The sequence below is a fragment of the Physella acuta genome, unplaced genomic scaffold, assembly GCF_028476545.2.
Source record: "Physella acuta isolate Inbredline_101_S28 unplaced genomic scaffold, ASM2847654v3 ptg000820l, whole genome shotgun sequence".
NCBI lineage: Eukaryota > Metazoa > Mollusca > Gastropoda > Physidae > Physella > Physella acuta.
The window spans coordinates 445,824-467,903 of record NW_026732338.1 but is presented as its reverse complement, the minus strand read 5'-3'; the positions used below and the strand labels follow the sequence as shown (position 1 = coordinate 467,903).

General features: G+C 40.5%; 1 protein-coding gene across 1 annotated transcript in view; it reads left to right on the top strand.

The window, feature by feature from the left end:
• Positions 1-22,080, top strand: part of LOC131951679 (mucin-like protein) — a 55,853-nt gene that overhangs the window by 11,373 nt on the left and 22,400 nt on the right. The window contains exons 2-4 of the mRNA XM_059314035.1: positions 9,980-10,544; positions 11,663-11,773; positions 21,434-21,562. Of these exons, the coding sequence (XP_059170018.1) occupies positions 10,124-10,544; positions 11,663-11,773; positions 21,434-21,562 (661 nt within the window). The 5' untranslated portion in view covers positions 9,980-10,123. The remainder of the gene's footprint in view (positions 1-9,979; positions 10,545-11,662; positions 11,774-21,433; positions 21,563-22,080) is intronic.

Genomic DNA, 22,080 nt, shown 5'->3' with positions numbered 1-22,080 from the left:
TACAATAATGCAATAGGCCTAGTATAGTCATATAACATACAACAACATTACAATAATGCAATAGGCCTAGTATAGTCATATAACATACAACAACATTACAATAATGCAATAGGCCTAGTATAGTCATATAACATACAACAACAATACAATAATGCAATAGGCCTAGTATAGTCATATAACATACAACAACATTACAATAATGCAATAGGCCTAGTATAGTCATATAACATACAACAACATTACAATAATGCAATAGGCCTAGTATAGTCATATAACATTCAACAACATTACAATAATGCAATAGGCCTATTATGGGGTCATCCATAAATGACGTCACGCTTTTTTGACGATTTTTACCTCCCCCCTCCCCTCCATCACACGTCGTCACAAAAAACCAGACCCCCCTAAAATGACGTCACACCTCAGCCTACCCCCCCTCAAAATTGCTGTTGAATTTTTCTTAAAAAAATCTATGTTTTTCCAAAATCTTGTCTGAACTCTGTCAACATAGAGTATTTTGACGAATTCCTATTACAATTTATTAAAACCGTTTTCTAAGACGCGAAATAACGGCTAAAACTCGTTTTCTAACATTGCTTTTCTATAATGCAAAAAGTGTGACGTCACACCATCTAAACCCCCCTCCCCCTCACCACACACCGTGACAAAATTACGGACCCCCTCCCCCTTATGAGTATGACGTCATTTATGGATGACCCCTATAGTCATATAACAACATTACAATAATGCAATAGGCCTATTAAAGTCATATAACATTACATCTACATTTCTGTTATAGTCATATAACAGCCTTACATAATTGTTGCAGGCCTATTATAGTCACATAACAACATCACATTGCTGCTGTATTGTAGTTATACAACCATCTGACATTAATGTTGTTATAGTCATACAACATCACATGAATGCAGTATTGTAGTTATACAACAACATTACATTAATGCAGTATTGTAGTTATACAACAACATTACACTAACCCCCATCTCTGAAGGAATATTCAACCAATCTGTTGCATGTTTTCTTTGGTCTTGGGTCCGTATTGACTTTCTGCGCAGTTGTGGGCCAATGACGTCACATATTACAAATGGTGATTGGACCACCAAACGTGGTTGTACATTTCAATGAATCAGACTGTAGGTAGTACATCCGGCAGATACCGTGGCCTTGTTTGACGGCCTATATTCAAGTTGGACCAAACACGTTGACTGTCCAATAGTTGAGCTCGGCCTATCTGTCAGATTTAATGAGTCCATGTTACAGACAGTATAGCCAAGTAGAGGAAAGTTTGTTTGATGCGTTGTTAATTGAGAGCTTCAATCTGTGGGATAGAGGTATTTTTTTTTTATATACAGTAGTGATATTTTAAAAATATTTTAATTTTAACGTTTTAAATAATGAACTGCCTTTACACATTATCCATACATCAAAACACTTAAAACATTTTGACACTTCTAAAAACTTGGCTAAAACATTCTATCCTGATCAAACATTATCTAGCGCTTTTTTACTTATCTTATTGAAAGACGATGGCTGCAGACGGATTAAAATTTTTTTTTTTAATTTTATGTCGTACACATATATTTCAAGTTGAGGTTAACGTGTAACCTTTCACATATTTTATGTCGTACAAATATATTTCAAGTTGAGGTTAACGTGTAACCTTTCACATATTTTATGTCGTACAAATATATTTCAAGTTGAGGTTAACGTGTAACCTTTCACCTTCCAACGTTTACACACGTTAGTCTTGTGAGTCTTCAATCATTGACTTTACGACGTGTTCAAATTATGCCACTGGCTACCTGACGTGTTAAAATTATGCTACTGGCTATTTGACGTCTTAAAAATATATGCCACTGGATATTTGATTGAAGTGTTCAAATTATGCAACTGGCTATCTGATGTGTTAAAATTATGGCACTGGCTATCTGACGTGTTAAAATTATGCCACTGGCTATTTGATTGAAGTGTTAAAATTATGCCACTGGCTATCTGACGTGTTAAAATTATGCCACTGCCTATTTGATTGAAGTGTTAAAACTATGCCACTGCACAACATATAATTTCGTTATTGGTCCAGAAGTTGTACTTTTTAATCAATCTTAGTATCAGACGAGATGTTCTTATCAAATGTAGCGATTAGAAAACTTAGCGTGGTTGCTGCACTATCTGCTACTGCTTGACATACGATTAGTGGTAAACTACCGTAGATCATGTCTTTTTTTCTACTTATAAATAGACTCATACCACGTTATATTTCAACGGAATTAATTTTTTTATTCGTATAGGCTGAAGTTTTATAATGTTTTTATTTTCCCGCAAGCCTCTTTGTAACGTGAACGCCAGACATGCAAATCATTGCGCAGTTTGTTAGGGTATAGGCGCGCTTACCTCCCTGTTACGTTGTATTGTGATTATGTCCTTGAGATTGTCTCCCCCCCCCCCCCCCCATCCGTCTAGTTTTTCTTGTAATCTGATCCTCGATTCTAAAAATAAACCATGGGTTTTTAAAAAAAAGATGTCTGTACACTTCCATGGTATTTTTTACGTATGTAAATTAAGGTTTGTTAGGCTGAGAAAGTGAAATAATTATCCCATGTAAGAATAAACCACAACTTCACACCCATTGTTGAAATAAGCCCTATCTACACACCCGATGTTGAAATAAGCCCTTTCTACACACCCGATGTTGAAATAAGCCCTATCTACACACCCAATGTTGAAATAAGCCCTTTCTACACACCCGATGTTGAAATAAGCCCTTTCTACACACCCGATGTTGAAATAAGCCCTTTCTACACACCCGATGTTGAAATAAGCCCTATCTACACACCCAATGTTGAAATAAGCCCTATCTACAACCCGATGTTGTCGTTAGGGCAGAAGACGACCGTGTCAAGTATCTCCGTGGGGGTGCGGGGGGGGGAGCAGTTATCCAAAACACGTCCACCAGCAATGCCCCCCCCCCCAACGAACCAAATGGAATTTATAAAGAAAAATATATTAACTATTGTTCTAGTCTCAACACAATTAAAAGATTTTGGAGATCCGTGAAATGTTCAGTGTTATGCTATGGGTTAGTTGACGTCTCCTTAGACTGTAAGCAGCCATCGGTCAGGTGGTGGTAGGCTATACATAACATAACAGATACTATACATACAGGCTGTTTACATATATGGAAGCCCAGATAGTCAGGGCGTGTTACACGATCCAGTGGCCTACCGAGGGCCGAGGACAATCATACACTGTACGGTGCAAAGGTGGGGGAGGGGGGGGGAGACGGGAGGTAAAGTACACCGTCACCATTACCTGTAAGAGGCAACTTTCAATTTGGGGTCGATGAGGGGGGGGGGGGTCCATAACCCCCATACTCCCTGTCTACGCCATTGTTTCCTTAACCTTGGCTGTTTTCTTGAAACCGATTCAATTTACGCGGACAAATCACCTGCCAACTAAAGTTAACCCACAGTATTTACTGGTCTATTTTAGCGCCACGCAAATTGATAAGAACTATTGACAGTCTATTTCAATATCTTCTTATCTTATCCCCCGACTTAAAAAGTAATGTTGCTGTCGTGTACGTCCGCACACAATCTCCGTAAGGATCGTGGCCCTATTGACTAAGTTACCACACGTCCGGGTCAGTCCATCTAGTTTATGTAGTCACTCTTCACTGGAGGAAATCGATTAGTAAATTGGGAAGTTTGAGGTTTTGTTTGTACACATAATCAACGCCAGTCTGTCTTATCAAGGTACACGCTGGCCAGGAATGTGTGAGCGTGGCGTGGTGGAATTAAATGTTTGGACACTCTGGTCTGGAGTGGAGTGTTACACTCTAATCTGGAGTGCTACGGTAAACAAATGTGCCGATAATTTCTTGTTGCTACCTAGCTCTAGCCACAGGTTGTCAGAGATTATAAAAAAATTCTTGAATTCTCAGAGTTGGGGGCTAATACACAGGCTTAGGTTTTATGGATGTCAGGGGAACACATACACAGGGGAGCACATACACAGGGGAGTACATACACAGGGGAGTACAGCACATACACAGGGGAGTACATACACAGGGAGCACATACACAGGGGAGTACATACACAGGGGAGTACAGCACCTACACAGGGGAGTACAGCACATACACAGGGAGCACATACACAGGGAGCACATACACAGGGGAGTACAGCACATACACAGGGGAGTACAGCACATACACAGGGGAGTAAATACACAGGGAAGTACATACACAGGGAGCACATACACAGGGGAGTACATACACAGGGAGCACATACACAGGGGAGTACAGCACCTACACAGGGGAGTACAGCACATACACAGGGGAGTAAATACACAGGGAAGTACATACACAGGGAGCACATACACAGGGGAGTACATACACAGGGAGCACATACACAGGGGAGTACAGCACCTACACAGGGGAGTACAGCACATACACAGGGGAGTACATACACAGGGGAGTACATACACAGGGGAGTACATACACAGGGAGCACATACACAGGGGAGTACAGCACCTACACAGGGGAGTACATACACAGGGAGCACATACACAGGGGAGTACAGCACATACACAGGGGAGTACAGCACATACACAGGGGAGTAAATACACAGGGAAGTACATACACAGGGAGCACATACACAGGGGAGTACATACACAGGGAGCACATACACAGGGGAGTACAGCACATACACAAGGGAGTACAGCACATACACAGGGGAGTACAGCACATACACAGGGGAGTACAGCACATACACAGGGGAGTACAGCACATACACAGGGGAGTACATACACAGGGGAGTACATACACAGGGGAGTACATACACAGGGGAGTACATACACAGGGGAGCACATACAAAGGGGAGCACATACACAGGGGAGTACAGCACATACACAGGGGAGTACATACACAGGGGAGTACATACACAGGGGAGTACAGCACATACACAGGGGAGCACATACAAAGGGGAGCACATACACAGGGGAGTACAGCACATACACAGGGGAGTACATACACAGGGGAGTACATACACAGGGGAGTACAGCACATACACAGGGGAGTACATACACAGGGGAGTACATACACAGGGGAGTACAGCACATACACAGGGGAGCACATACAAAGGGGAGCACATACACAGGGGAGTACAGCACATACACAGGGGAGTACATACACAGGGGAGTACATACACAGGGGAGCACATACACAGGGGAGTACAGCACATACACAGGGGAGTACATACACAGGGGAGCACATACACAGGGGAGTACATACACAGGGAGCACATACACAGGGGAGTACAGCACATACACAAGGGAGTACAGCACATACACAGGGGAGTACAGCACATACACAGGGGAGTACAGCACATACACAGGGGAGCACATACAAAGGGAGCACATACACAGGGGAGTACAGCACATACACAGGGGAGTACATACACAGGGGAGTACATACACAGGGAGTACATACACAGGGGAGTACAGCACATACACAGGGGAGTACATACACAGGGGAGTACATACACAGGGAGTACATACACAGGGGAGTACAGCACATACACAGGGGAGTACATACACAGGGGAGTACATACACAGGGGAGTACATACACAGGGGAGTACATACACAGGGGAGCACATACACAGGGGAGTACAGCACATACACAGGGGAGTACAGCACATACACAGGGGAGTACAGCACATACACAGGGGAGTACATACACAGGGGAGTACATACACAGGGGAGTACATACACAGGGGAGTACATACACAGGGGAGTACATACACAGGGGAGTACATACACAGGGGAGTACATACACAGGGGAGTACATACACAGGGGAGTACATACACAGGGGAGTACATACACAGGGGAGTACATACACAGGGGAGTACATACACAGGGGAGTACATACACAGACTTAGGTTTCATGGTGATGGATATCAGCAAAAGTAGGTATACAAATGTGCAGGTGTGGTGTATCAGCGACTAACTATGACCTCTGATGTCAGGTTGGGGAAAATATTACTTGATTAGTATGCTAACAATATAGTTTTAATTAAACTTTAATTTAACACGCCTCTGTTGATCTAGGTTACAGTTGGATTAGGTAAACAAATAGCAGGGTTTATATTACATGCTAACCGCACAGTTTGGTTAAAAATAAACAATAGTGTTTTGTAGAACTAGAGAGCTCTAGGAAATAATAGTTTTCCGGGAAGAAGCGATACATATAAATGTAATTGTCAACGATTAGAGATGTAAGGCCAACTCTACAGATTGTTTGTGTTCAGTTGAGCAAGGTGTTGTCCCATGTAAACATTGAGTTGTCCCGTCAACACAATCTTAAGGTGATTACGTCATCCATCTTGTGGTGGCATGACATAAGCAGCGCTGTACGTTACCTGCCTGACCGTCGAGACAAGCTTTGGGATAGGAGATAATGAACTAGAGATAAGTTTCTTTCCGGCCTCTCTGTTGACTACAGATATGTGTATCAGAGGCTGGCCAACAAGTCTGATGTGACATAGCACACATCTCTACCCCTGTGTGATATAGCACATATCTCTACCTCCTATCTGTGTGACATAGCACATATCTCTACCTCCTATCTGTGTGACATAGCACATATCTCTACCCCCCATCTGTGTGACATAGCACATATCTCTACCTCCCATCTGTGTGACGTAGCACATATCTCTACCTCCCATCTGTGTGACGTAGCACATATCTCTACCTCCCATCTGTGTGACATAGCACATATCTATACCTCTGTGTGACATAGCGGATATCTCTACCCCTGTGTGACATAGCACATATCTCTACCTCCCATCTGTGTGACATAGCACATATCTCTACCTCCCATCTGTGTGACATAGCACATATCTATACCTCCCATCTGTGTGACATAGCACATATCTCTACCTCTTATATTTGTGACAGCATATATCTTTACCTCCCATCTGTGTGACATAGCACATATCTATACCTCCCATCTTTGTGACATAGCATATATCTCTACCTCCCATCTGTGTGACATAGCACATATCTATACCTCCCATCTGTGTGACATAGCACATATCTCTACCTCTTATATTTGTGACATAGCACATATCTCTACCTCCCATCTGTGTGACATAGCACATATCTATACCTCCCATCTGTGTGACATAGCACATATCTCTACCTCTTATATTTGTGACATAGCACATATCTCTACCTCCTATCTGTGTGACATAGCACATATCTCTACCTCCCATCTGTGTGACGTAGCACATATCTCTACCTCCCATCTGTGTGACATAGCACATATCTCTACCCCTGTGTGACATAGCACATATCTCTACCTTCTATCTGTGTGACATAGCACATATCTCTACCTTCTATCTGTGTGACATAGCACATATCTCTACCTCCTATCTGTGTGACATAGCACATATCTCTACCTCCCATCTGTGTGACATAGCACATATCTCTACCTCTTATATTTGTGACTTAGCATATATCTTTACCTCCCATCTGTGTGACATAGCACATATCTCTACCTCTTATATTTGTGACTTAGCATATATCTTTACCTCCCATCTGTGTGACGTAGCACATATCTCTACCTCCCATCTGTGTGACATAGCACATATCTCTACCTCCTATCTGTGTGACATAGCACATATCTCTACCTCCCATCTGTGTGACATAGCACATATCTCTACCTCCCATCTGTGTGACATAGCACATATCTCTACCTCCCATCTGTGTGACATAGCACATATCTCTACCTCTTTTGTGACATAGCACATATCTCTACCTCCTATCTGTGTGACATAGCACATATCTCTACCTCCTATCTGTGTGACATAGCACATATCTCTACCTCTTATCTGTCTGACATAGCACATATCTCTACCTCCTATCTGTGTGACATAGCACATATCTCTACCTCCTATCTGTGTGACATAGCACATATCTCTACCTCCTATCTGTGTGACATAGCACATATCTCTACCTCCTATCTGTGTGACATAGCACATATCTCTACCTCTTATCTGTGGTTTGGGGCAGAGGCGTAGCCACCCTTACCGGCGCCCGGGGACAAACTTTCGATTTGCACCCCCCTTAGACTTTCGATTTGCACACCCCCCTTAGACTTTCGATTTGCACCCCCCCTCAGATTTTCGATTTGCACCACCCTCAGAGTTTCGATTTGCACCCCCCTCAGACTTTCGATTTGCACCCCCCCTCAGATTTTCGATTTGCACCCCCCTTAGATTTTCGATTTGCACCCCCCTTAGACTTTCGATTTGCACCCCCCCTCAGATTTTCGATTTGCACCACCCTCAGAGTTTCGATTTGCACCCCCCTCAGACTTTCGATTTGCACCCCCCCTCAGATTTCGATTTGCACACCCCCTCAGATACAAAGTTGGCTAAAGGTGAGATTTGTTTTGTTACGCGTGATTTGTGATGCGATTAAGAGGTTATTTTAAAAAAAAGAGTTGTTGATTAGCCAGGTCGATCAGTGTATCGTGTATTTCTGTGTTGGAGAATATAATTTTATATGAAGGTGGGTCATGTTTTTTAGCGTAGGTTTTCTCTTATAAGAGTTTTGCCGTCTGTCAGTATGTCTCTGTCTTTCAAATGTCGCGTCGAGCAATTAACGATTCTGCGACAGTCTAAGGTCAAGAGTGATGTATTGGACGGCTAAAATTGATGTATTGGACGGCTAAAAGGGATGTATTGGGCGGCTAAAAGGGATGTATTGGGCGGCTAAAACTGATGTATTGGACGGCTAAAAGTGACGTATTGGACGGCTAAAAGTGATGTATTGGACGGCTAAAAGTGATGTATTGGACGGCTAAAAGTGACGTATTGGACGGCTAAAAGTGATGTATTGGACGGCTAAAAGGGATGTATTGGGCGGCTAAAACTGATGTATTGAACTTTAGAGCCTAAGTAAAAGTGATATAGTGGATAGCTAAAAGTGATTTTTTTAATTGTTTCAATGTTTTAAATTGTTAACCGAGCTAACTTAAAGAAATAGGTTGAAGTTATTTCAATCAGCTCGCCACAACTTTGGTGTCTACCACATTCAGTTCGCCATAACTTTGGTGTCTACCACATCCAGTTCGCCATAACTTTGGTGTCTACCACATTCAGTTCGCCATAACTTTGGTGTCTACCACATCCAGTTCGCCATAACTTTGGTGTCTAGCACATTCAGTTCGCCATAACTTTGGTGTCTAGCACATTCAGTTCGCCATAACTTTGGTGTCTACCACATTCAGTTCGCCATAACTTTGGTGTCTACCACATTCAGTTCGCCATAACTTTGGTGTCTACCACATTCAGTTCGCCATAACTTTGGTGTCTAGCACATTCAGTTCGCCATAACTTTGGTGTCTACCACATTCAGTTCGCCATAACTTTGGTGTCTAGCACATTCAGTTCGCCATAACTTTGGTGTCTACCACATTCAGTTCGCCATAACTTTGGTGTCTACCACATTCAGTTCGCCACAACTTTGGTGTCTACCACATTCAGTTCGCCATAACTTTGGTGTCTACCACATTCAGTTCGCCATAACTTTGGTGTCTATCACATTCAGTTCGCCATAACTTTGGTGTCTACCACATTCAGTTCACCATAACTTTGGTGTCTACCACATTCAGTTCACCATAACTTTGGTGTCTACCACATTCAGTTCACCATAACTTTGGTGTCTACCACATTCAGTTCGCCATAACGTTGGTGTCTACCACATTCAGTTCGCCATAACTTTGGTGTCTACCACATTCAGTTCGCCATAACTTTGGTGTCTACCTCTGAACGTGGTCTTCACACACGGTCCATAATATTTTTTAATGTTACAATTTTAGGTCCAGTAAACTTCGCTAGGTTTATTAGATCTAGGTCGACGATTTCACTTGACTTATGAACGCTTTTTCTTTTCAGTTAAACAAAGAATTCCGCTCTCATAGATTGGCTGAAGCCACACAAGGAGACGATACTGTTGAGTTGGAGATGTGTGTTTGTTGATTCAAACTTGGGGAGTTTTCTGGACTATTTTCATCATTTGACAGACGGTGCCAGATAAAAATGTCAGCGCGCGCCCATCTTCTGTCAGTGCTTGTGGTGTTGGTGCTGCTGACACAAGGCTGTACCAGTCAGGCCTCCGGCACCGAGCAGACCAACACTTCATCGTCTGCGGACAATGGAACTTCCACATCCAACGGTACTGACGCAGTAAACGCAACAACAGCATTTACCACAGCATCGTCAAGTTTGACAACAGCAGCGCCAATAACAACACCACCAGCAACAGCAGCGCCAATAACAACACCACCAGCAACAGCAGCGCCCCCTACAACACCACCAGCAACAGCAGCGCCCCCAACAACACCACCAGCAACAGCAGCGCCCATAACAACAGTGCCCACAACCATCATGCCTACCACAACGCCCACAACCACCACGACTACTACAGCGCCCACAACCACCACGACTACTACAGTCAAACGTAAGTCACTTTGTCGTTAGATGAAGATAGTGTTTGTCTGAGGTAAGTCAGTCATTTGGCAACATTAAAACTACATCCCAGTGAAGAGGAGAATCCTACGGAAATTTTGATTTATCTTTTGTGGGTGTTTAAAATGTAATAGTCTCATCAAAAATGTTTTGTATGACTCCATCTCTCTCTCTCCCCCCCCCCCCCATCGACAACATTCATGCTGTCATGGTCTTCATACGACGCCCACACACGTTTTTAACAGCGTAACTCTAATTAAGGGAGTTTGTATCAGTTTTCTATCTAATTTTGTTTGTATCTGTAACTGTTTATCTAATCGTGCTTGTATCAGTTTGTAACTGTGTTATGTTCAATTCATGTTTGATGACCTCCATGTCTAATTCATGTTTGATGACCTTCATGTCTAATCCTGTTTGATGACCTTCATGTCTAATCATGTTTGATGACCTCCATGTCTAATCCTGTTTGATGACCTTCATGTCTAATCCTGTTTGATGACCTCCATGTCTAATCATGTTGACCTTCATGTCTAATCATGTTTGATGACCTTCATGTCTAATCCTGTTTGATGACCTCCATGTCTAATCCTGTTTGATGACCTTCATGTCTAATCATGTTTGATGACCTCCATGTCTAATCATGTTTGATGACCTTCATGTCTAATCCTGTTTGATGACCTTCATGTCTAATCATATTTGATGACCTCCATGTCTAATCATGTTGACCTCCATGTCTAATCATGTTTGATGACCTTCATGTCTAATCATGTTTGATGACCTCCATGTCTAATCCTGTTTGATGACCTTCATGTCTAATCATGTTGACCTTCATGTCTAATCCTGTTTGATGTCCTCCATGTCTAATCCTGTTTGATGACCTTCATGTCTAATCATGATGACCTCCATGTCTAATCATGTTTGATGACCTTCATGTCTAATCATGTTTGATGACCTTCATGTCTAATCATGTTTGATGACCTCCATGTCTAATCCTGTTTGATGACCTCCATGTCTAATCATGTTGACCTCCATGTCTAATCCTGTTTGATGACCTCCATGTCTAATCATGTTGACCTCCATGTCTAATCCTGTTTGATGACCTCCATGTAGCCCTGGGCCCCTGCTCCAGTGTGCCGTGTAAGCACGGAGTGTGTAGCGCCAACGAAACCAGCTACTGGTGCACGTGTGATGAAGGTTGGACCGGCAGAAACTGTTCGGAAGGTGAGCAATTCAAGGGAGAAAACTCTGGATTTAAAAAAATTAAGGGGAGACAATTGATGGAAAATTAATGACAACCCGTGACTAGATTAGTGACAAATCAGATACTGGTGATTTATCATTTGGCTACTAGCAAAGTAAACTGGTTTATAAATTAATGCAATAAGCAACACGCAAAATAGCAACAACAAAAAAGGAAGCTTTTATTGATCTGAAAATTTAAAAATACGAAAATTTGTTACAAGAGATTTTATGAGCGATTAATACTTATCTAATTATATTAAAAATGAGATATTCTGGTATTGTCATTGGGGACAATTGTATCTGGAAAGATTTGCCACGAAACCCCCACATAGACATTGTGAACTTAAAGTTTATATAAAAGGTTTCGACTTAAAGTTTATATAAAAAGTTTCGACTTAAAGTTAACCAGAACAGCAAGAAAGTCTACCGCCCCCCCCCCCCCCCCCATGAAATGGAATTTATTTAGAAAATATATACTTTTTACAGTGTCCGCCCCCCTCCCCTCCGGAAATTTTAGTCCGCCCCCCCCTCCCCCTAAGATTTAAAATGCCTCCCCCAGGAGAAAAAAAGTCTGGAAGAAACACTGGTTATCAGAGGCGTATCCAGGTTTTCGTTGTAGGGGGAGCGAAATGAGCAAAAAAAGGCGCCGGATTTTTAACACGTTCTATATACGTATATATATATATATATATATATATATATATATATATATATATATATATATATATATATATATATTTACTAGCCGTATGTCATTACTTCGCTATGATGTAAAATAAGTTGTAAGTAGCACTTGAAGAAATAAGAAAAAACACACAATGTAGGCCGACAAAACAAAAAATGTATCAATGTAAACAATATATATATATATATATATATATATATATATATATATATATATATATATATATATATATATATATATATATATATATATATATATATATATATATATATATATATATATATATATATATATATATATATATATATATATATACACTAGAACCAATACATATATACACTACAACCAAAAACAATAAACGCAACACAATCTGTTTTGTAATTCCTGTAAAAACAAATTAAAAAAAAAACAACCCTGGGACATTAATTAAGACATGCAAAATAGGGGAAATAATCACGCTCTTAATATAAATATGTATATATCTACATATTTAATTATAAATGTCAAAACAAATCAATAATTACTTAAGAATGTAATATAGTTGTTTAACAGTATTCGTGTTTTCAATTTTTTTTCTACAATCAGAATTAATAAATATATCGTCATCATAAATGCTAAAGTATTATAGTTTTTTAAATCAGGGTTGGTATAAAAACACGCTTTAAATGTTTTAGAAAAACATCAGGAATAATAGCTTACATTTAACTAAATTATCGGTCTTTTAGTTCAGATCATACATCTTTTAATTAACTACTGCTTTTTGTGTTCTTTAAAGATCATTTTTTAACATAGTGATCAGGTATGGGTTAGATCACGTTTACTGGTAATAGCAAAAACAATATTAACAGAGTTTTACCTGATTCAAAAGCTATGATTCTGGCGGCATGGTACTTTGGTACATCGTTACGCGTTTTCCCAAATGTACTTAACAGATCAGTTCGCGGTGGGTTGGGGGGGGGGGGTTCAACTTCATTCACCACTGTCCAGTCACTTTAGGTCAATTATCCAACCCAGTGTATACCTGGGTGTGACATTAATGTCGCTCTACACAATTGTGGTGGTGAGGTGTGTGTGTGTGTGTGTGTGGTTAACAGAGTGAACATAGCGTCAGTTTTTAGATGATTGTTCTAAACATACATATTCAATTACACATATATACTGATTCAGAAATAGATTTAAATAAGTAGCAGTGGTATTAGGACACTATTTTTTTACAGAGGGGTCTATGGGGGGAGGGGGTTTGTAACTGTTTCATATAATTTGTAATCGTAATCACTATCGCCCAACTGTCATAATACTACTACTTCATCATGATGACATTGTTGACCTTGTCAAAATTTCCCCACCACTAAGCAGTTTGCCCATAAGTAAATTTAAATAGAGGTGCCACATCAGTTGTATTTGTTTCTGTATTGTAATTTTTTAAAAAAAATTACACGATTCAAACTGTATATATAAAGTAATTATGTGTGAAGATGTATGTATATTATTTTCAAGATCAATTACTCTTAAGCAAATACATTATACAGTTGCCTTAAAATTAACACCCCTCTTGCCAAGTGGTACTACCCGTAGAGGTTTTTTAAAATTGCAATGCATCTACATGGTTATTTTTAGAATGACAAACTTGATACAGCTGTTAATATGTGTTGTAAACGTAGACGATACTGGAATAGTACTATTCTGCTTAATTGCTGCATGAAAAGAAATCTTGTGATTTACATAGACGACGACCAAAAATAATTTTTTAACAAAAATCATTGTTTAAAACTTTGAGTTTAAAAAGTTTCCAAAAAAGGCGCCACTTTGCTGAAAATGGCCAGGGGGGGGGGGGAGCGGCCGCTCAAGACCACAGACAGTCACTATGGCCTGTGTTAAAAAATTATCAGACTACCCCTCCCCCCCCCCCCCCCACACACACACCCAATGAAGCAAAGGTAAAAGTTGAGGTCAGACCACGCAGAAATAATGAAACGTGACCGAAAAAAACAACGCAGAAGTTAAATCGATAAACAAAGTTGTAAACATTATTTTTAATGGCCGCCATGCGTTAGTCACGGATCAACACCACCTCCGCTTTAAAACCGTTCCTAATTAAATTATACCATATAGTGAGGGGCGTCGTTAATGCAGTTAAAACAAACAACCGGAATGATACAGTCAGAAAAAAATAAAGCTAATAAGCCAGGACAGTAGCGATTGCAAAATTTAACTTCCGTTTGTTGGTTACATATTCATTCAAAGTTTTTAAAGCAACTAAAAATGTATTTGCACCTCGACCTAAAAATAGAACAAATGTATTTATAGCACGGCTTAGTTGACTGAACAACATCAACATGATAAGCCTAAAGCCTACTGAACGACATCAACATGATAAGCCTAAAGCCTACTGAATAACATCAACATGATAAGCCTAGAGCCTACTGAACAACATCATGATAAGCCTAGAGCCTACTGAACAACATCAACATGACAAGCCTAGAGCCTACTGAACAACATCAACATGATAAGCCTAGAGCCCACTGAACAACATCAACATGATAAGCCTAGAGCCTACTGGGGCACGTGACGCAATACTAGATAAATCGATGGATGTTTACACCGCCGTGTGGGTGTAACGGTCCAACTACCGAGTGCCGACAGGCTGGGGGGGCTTAAATAGGCTTTGTGTTTATACAATTTCGTACTGATAAGGTACTTGAAACATTGTTACACCACTATACGTTACGTGAAGCATGAGTGTCACACATGTACGGTACTTGAAGCATGAGTGTCACACATGTACAGTACTTGAAGCATGATGAGTGTCACACGTGTACGGTACTTGAAGCACGAGTGTCACACATGTATACGGTACTTTATGAGTGTCACACATGAACGGTACTTGAAGCATGAGTGTCACACATGAACGGTACTTGAAGCATGAGTGTCACACATGTACGGTACTTGAAGCATGAGTCTCACACATGAACGGTACTTGAAGCATGAGTGTCACACATGAACGGTACTTGAAGCATGAGTGTCACACATGTACGGTACTTGAAGCATGAGGGTCACACATGTATACGGTACTTGAATCATGAGTGTCACACATGTACGGTACTTGAAGTATGAGTGTCACACATGAACGGTTCTTGAAGCATGAGTGTCACACATGAACGGTACTTGAAGCATGAGTGTCACACATGTATACGGTACTTGAAGCATGAGTGTCACACATGTACGGTACTTGAAGTATGAGTGTCACACATGAACGGTACTTGAAGCATGAGTGTCACACATGTACGGTACTTGAAGCATGAGTGTCACACATGTATACGGTACTTGAATCATGAGTGTCACACATGTATACGGTACTTGAATCATGAGTGTCACACATGTACGGTACTTGAAGCATGAGTGTCACACATGAACGGTACTTGAAGCATGAGTGTCACACATGTATACGGTACTTGAATCATGAGTGTCACACATGTATACGGTACTTGAAGCATGATGAGTGTCACACGTGTACGGTACTTGAAGCACGAGTGTCACACATGTATACGGTACTTGAAGTATGAGTGTCACACATGAACGGTACTTGAAGTATGAGTGTCACACATGAACGGTACTTGAAGCATGAGTGTCACACATGAACGGTACTTGAAGCATGAGTGTCACACATGTACGGTACTTGAAGCATGAGTCTCACACATGAACGGTACTTGAAGCATGAGTGTCACACATGAACGGTACTTGAAGCATGAGTGTCACACATGTACGGTACTTGAAGCATGAGGGTCACACATGTATACGGTACTTGAATCATGAGTGTCACACATGTACGGTACTTGAAGTATGAGTGTCACACATGAACGGTTCTTGAAGCATGAGTGTCACACATGAACGGTACTTGAAGCATGAGTGTCACACATGTATACGGTACTTGAAGCATGAGTGTCACACATGTACGGTACTTGAAGTATGAGTGTCACACATGAACGGTACTTGAAGCATGAGTGTCACACATGTACGGTACTTGAAGCATGAGTGTCACACATGTATACGGTACTTGAATCATGAGTGTCACACATGTATACGGTACTTGAATCATGAGTGTCACACATGTACGGTACTTGAAGTATGAGTGTCACACATGAACGGTACTTGAAGCATGAGTGTCACACATGTATACGGTACTTGAAGCATGAGTGTCACACATGTACGGTACTTGAAGCGTGAGTGTCACACATGTATACGGTACTTGAATCATGAGTGTCACACATGTACGGTACTTGAAGTATGAGTGTCACACATGAACGGTACTTGAAGCATGAGTGTCACACATGAACGGTACTTGAAGCATGAGTGTCACACATGTATACGGTACTTGAAGCATGAGTGTCACACATGTACGGTACTTGAAGCATGAGTGTCACACATGTATACGGTACTTGAAGCATGAGTGTCACACATGTACGGTACTTGAAGTATGAGTGTCACACATGTACGGTACTTGAAGCATGAGTGTCACACATGTATACGGTACTTGAAGCATGAGTGTCACACATGTATACGGTACTTGAAGCATGAGTGTCACACATGTACGGTACTTGAAGCATGAGTGTCACACATGTATACGGTACTTGAAGCATGAGTGTCACACATATATACGGTACTTGAATCATGAGTGTCACACATTTACGGTACTTGAAGTATGAGTGTCACACATTTACGGTACTTGAAGTATGAGTGTCACACATGAACGGTACTTGAAGCATGAGTGTCACACATGAACGGTACTTGAAGCATGAGTGTCACACATGTATACGGTACTTGAAGCATGAGTGTCACACATGTACGGTACTTGAAGCATGAGTGTCACACATGTATACGGTACTTGAAGCATGAGTGTCACACATGTACGGTACTTGAAGCATGAGTGTCACACATGTATACGGTACTTGAAGCATGAGTGTCACACATGTATACGGTACTTGAAGCATGAGTGTCACACATGTACGGTACTTGAAGCATGAGTGTCACACATGTATACGGTACTTGAAGCATGAGTGTCACACATGTACGGTACTTGAAGCATGAGTGTCACACATGAACGGTACTTGAAGCATGAGTGTCACACATGTACGGTACTTGAAGCATGAGTGTCACACATGTATACGGTACTTGAAGCATGAGTGTCACACATGTACAGTACTTGAAGCATGAGTGTCACACATGTACGGTACTTGAAGCATGAGTGTCACACATGTATACGGTACTTGAAGCATGAGTGTCACACATGTATACGGTACTTGAAGCATGAGTGTCACACATGTACGGTACTTGAAGCATGAGTGTCACACATGAACGGTACTTGAAGCATGAGTGTCACACATGTATACGGTACTTGAAGCATGAGTGTCACACATGTACGGTACTTGAAGCATGAGTGTCACACATGTACGGTACTTGAAGCATGATTGTCACACATGTATACGGTACTTGAAGCATGAGTGTCACACATGTATACGGTACTTGAAGTATGAGTGTCACACATGTATACGGTACTTGAAGCATGATTGTCACACGTATACCATACGGGAAGCATTGGTAAAGTGCCACATATGTAGGCAGTGGCGTAGCTACCGTAAAGCTAGCGTAAGCAAGGCATAGGGGCCCAAGGCAAATAGGGGCCCTTTTCCCTCTTAAAATTAAAAAAAACGTGTACATTAGAATTGTAATATTTGTTTTATAAAGATAATTTTAAAAAGAAAACAGAAATCCAATTTCTTTTCTACTGTAGAAGTAATCAAAAGTTAAAAAAGGCCCCCCCCCAAACCTTTCTTACAGGGGAGGGTTTGGACAGGGCCCATCGGTATTAATAACACTATAGGCATCAATGCATTGTCTGGCATGCCGTTAAGAGTATTAGCCTATAAACAAACTTGAACATTGACTCTTTTGTGAGATTGGCATCCGGCACCAGCAAATATATACGCATCGCTAAAAACTCTCTACCCCTCTGCCACAAACCTGCACCCCCTCCCTCTCAACTCTCTGTCCTCACCGAAATTCCATCCATCTATGATTACAACTGAGCGATTTGTTAAAATAACAGCAGTGGACAGTGTTTTTACAACAAGCTACGTCGAAAATGTGTAACTGTTTTTCTAGTTTTAACCTTAATCACAATTGGTTTTGTTGATCTAATTTATCTCTAATCAATATGCCGCTACTTAAAGATTTTTGTATGTCTCATTGTTCTGCCATTACATTTTTAAAAATTTCGTTCGGAGAGCGGCCCTTTGACAGTAAGACGGTTCGGTTTGCCACCCAGAGTTTCCAATCGGTTTTCATAGCACCTGGGGTCAGTTGATTGGGTGTCCTGCACAAGTTGTCAGGGTTACTACTTTATTTAACGATCAAACTGCACAGGTGCACCAGCCGGCGCCCCGGGCTACCCCCCCCCCCCGTGAGCACTACGGCACATATACTTGTTTTAATGAGCGCTATGCCCTAGGGATACAGAGGGCTACTATAATCAATGGCTAAAGAAAATAAGTGTCCTCCAGCCGCCTCGACAGTAATATACAGTTGGGCGCACCAAGTCTCTCCATTATGATGATGTTATTAAACAAATTGTAGATATGCCCTTTGGGTCAGTAACTTGGCCTAAAATGGACTTTGCAAACTTATAAGAAAGAAAAAAACACAAATCTAAATAAATCATGAGCAACTTTTAAAAATGTGTATTTGGTTAGTGGCGTCATAAGGTTTGATATCACCCTGTGCGTTTAGTGATTGTCACCCCCACCCCGTCAAACACTTTTGCATTTCCATTGGAGTGTTACCCCCTCTCTTTAATATTGTGTTATTGTAACTGAATAAAACATAGTTTTGACAGTAAATTTTACGAGTTTTCGTCATGGTGTAACGCTTAAATTGTGAGGCCCCCGTCTCGCTTAGCTACTGTGTTAGGTTACTTAAAGATTACAAGGTTACAGTTAATTTGTTAGTTTGCTTTTTCATAAAAGTAAAATAAAATCAAAGGTATTTTACGCTACTGGGTACTACATAATAATACCGTATAAATACACAACTATGGACGTATAAAATACACAATTTACAAATTAATCAAGGGTCCTAATAATAATTTTTGCATAGGGGCCCGAAAATCCTAGTTACGCCACTGTTGTAGGTACTTAATTAGTCTAATAAATTCCTTTTTGATTCTTGTTTGAAAATTTAGAGTAACACAATGATAAGAATTACGATTGTATCGACCTTAAAGCTGAAAGTCTAACTCTATATTGATGCTTATGTGAGGGAATGTCAACCGATTTTCTCTCAATTTTGTTACACAACATAGTGCAGAAATCGCTTGGTCTGAAAGATAAAAGTAATCAAAGGACTTGATATACACTTCAGTGTACTAGAGACTAGCTGTCGCTAGTATCGAGTAGTATCAGCTGGGTGATTAGTGTAAACATTTTACTGTGATATAGCCCTGACATATTCAGCTTTAGGGTTGTGATTAGCACAAAACTAGTTCACACAATTCATACATGCGCTGAAATGTATGCCGCAAGGACGAGGGTTTCTTAAAGACATTTTTCTCCGGAATGGAGGGAGGAGAGGGGGATCGAAATTTTCAGCTGGAGGAAGGGGCGGACATAAATTTCCGATATGGGGGGGGGGGACATATGACCCCGGGCGCCGACCTTAGGGGGCGCCAAAATGGGTTGGAAAAATAAATTGAAAGGTTGAGGGGGGTGCAAATCGAAAGTTTGAGGGGGGTGCAAATGGAAATCTCGAGGGGGGGGGGGGGGGTGGAAATCGAAAGTTTGAGGGGGGGGTTGCAAATGGAAATCTCGAGGGGGGGTGCAAATCGAAAGTTTGAGGGGGGGGTGCAAATGGAAATCTCGAGGGGGGACAAATAGAAAAGTTTGGGTCGCTACGCCTCTGGGGGGGGGTGGGGGAAGGAGGGTACTGACACTAGTTATATTTATAAGTTTTTATTTTTTCTATCTAAATTATATAGGCTGTTTTTTTTTCTTTGAGGAGAGGGGGGGGGGGGGAGGGCTGAAGAAGGGCGTGTAAGAAGCATAAAAAAGATTTGCGTTATGTTTGTGTAGACGTCATAATGACGCAAAATCTATATAAAGCTATATAATAAAAAGCTCAGAATACACACGCTTAGCTATATTATACTTCAATAAATAAGACATACAAAATAAGATGGTAGCCTTTATGATATGGTATTAGTAAAACTAGAGAGAGCTATTTCATTACACCATGAGTTAGGCTGTTCAAACCTTCCGGCAAATGATAGTGCACAAGGCAGGTGACTTAGCTAACACTGACGATTAGTCCACTGAAGGTTTTTTGTGTATGAATATTTAGGCTAAATAGCAGCAGGATTGTGGTAAGCAACAGAGGGCAGGTGGGGCGGCCGTCCCGAGGGGGCGCCAAACGGTGTTTCTTCCAGACATTATTTTCTTCCAGACATTTTTTTTTCTTCCAGACATTTTTTTTTCTTCCAGACTTAAAATTTTCGAGGGGGGGGGGGGGGCGGACACTGGTACAAGTATATATTTTCTACATAAATTCTTTTTCGTTCAGGGGTGGAGGGAAGGCGGGGTCAGAGTTTCTTCCAGGCATTTCTTTGAGCCCCCCCCCCCCCCGAAAATATCAAGTGCCCCCGTGGAGAAAAAAGTCTGAAAGAAAAAACTGGCGGGGGTGCGGTGGTCCTGAAAGAAACTCTGACGTCAAACGGGTTAGAAAAAAAAGATATCTCGTTGTGAGCAACATTACTGCATTCTACACAGTCGAAGTTAAAGAAAATAGACTGCTGCTTGTCTTAACAGACTGATACTGATACACTGAATTGGGGTGGAAGAGGCGCCAGAATACAATAGATATAACTCTTATAATGCTATCAGTGTTTCATAGATCACTTGTGTCAACAGATATTGATGAGTGTGCGAATAAAATTCAACCTGTCTCTTGCCGTGAGCATTCAACGTGTGTCAACACAGCCGGCTCCTACACGTGTCCGTGTGTTGATGGATACCTCGATGTTGACGGCGTCTGTAGAGGTAAGGGAGGCTACTTGAGATTAATGTGCTTGTAATGTCTGCAGTCCTACTTCATATAAACTGCTAACAATGACAAGTTATCAAATTATTAAAAAATGTGTAGGTCTAGAGGAGATCAGATTTAGAAGTAAAAAAAAATGAGCTTAATATATACACTCTCTTATAAATGTGTCTATTATTATGTAGGATATATATATATATATATATATATATATATATATATATATATATATATATATATATATATATATATATATATATATATATATATATACACACACACACATATATATATATATGTATATATATATGTATATATACATATATATATATATATATATATATATATATATATATATATATATATATATATATATATATATATATATATATATACATATATATATATATACATATATATATATATACATATATATATATATATATATATATATATATATATATATATATATATATATATATATATATATATATATATATATATATATATATATATA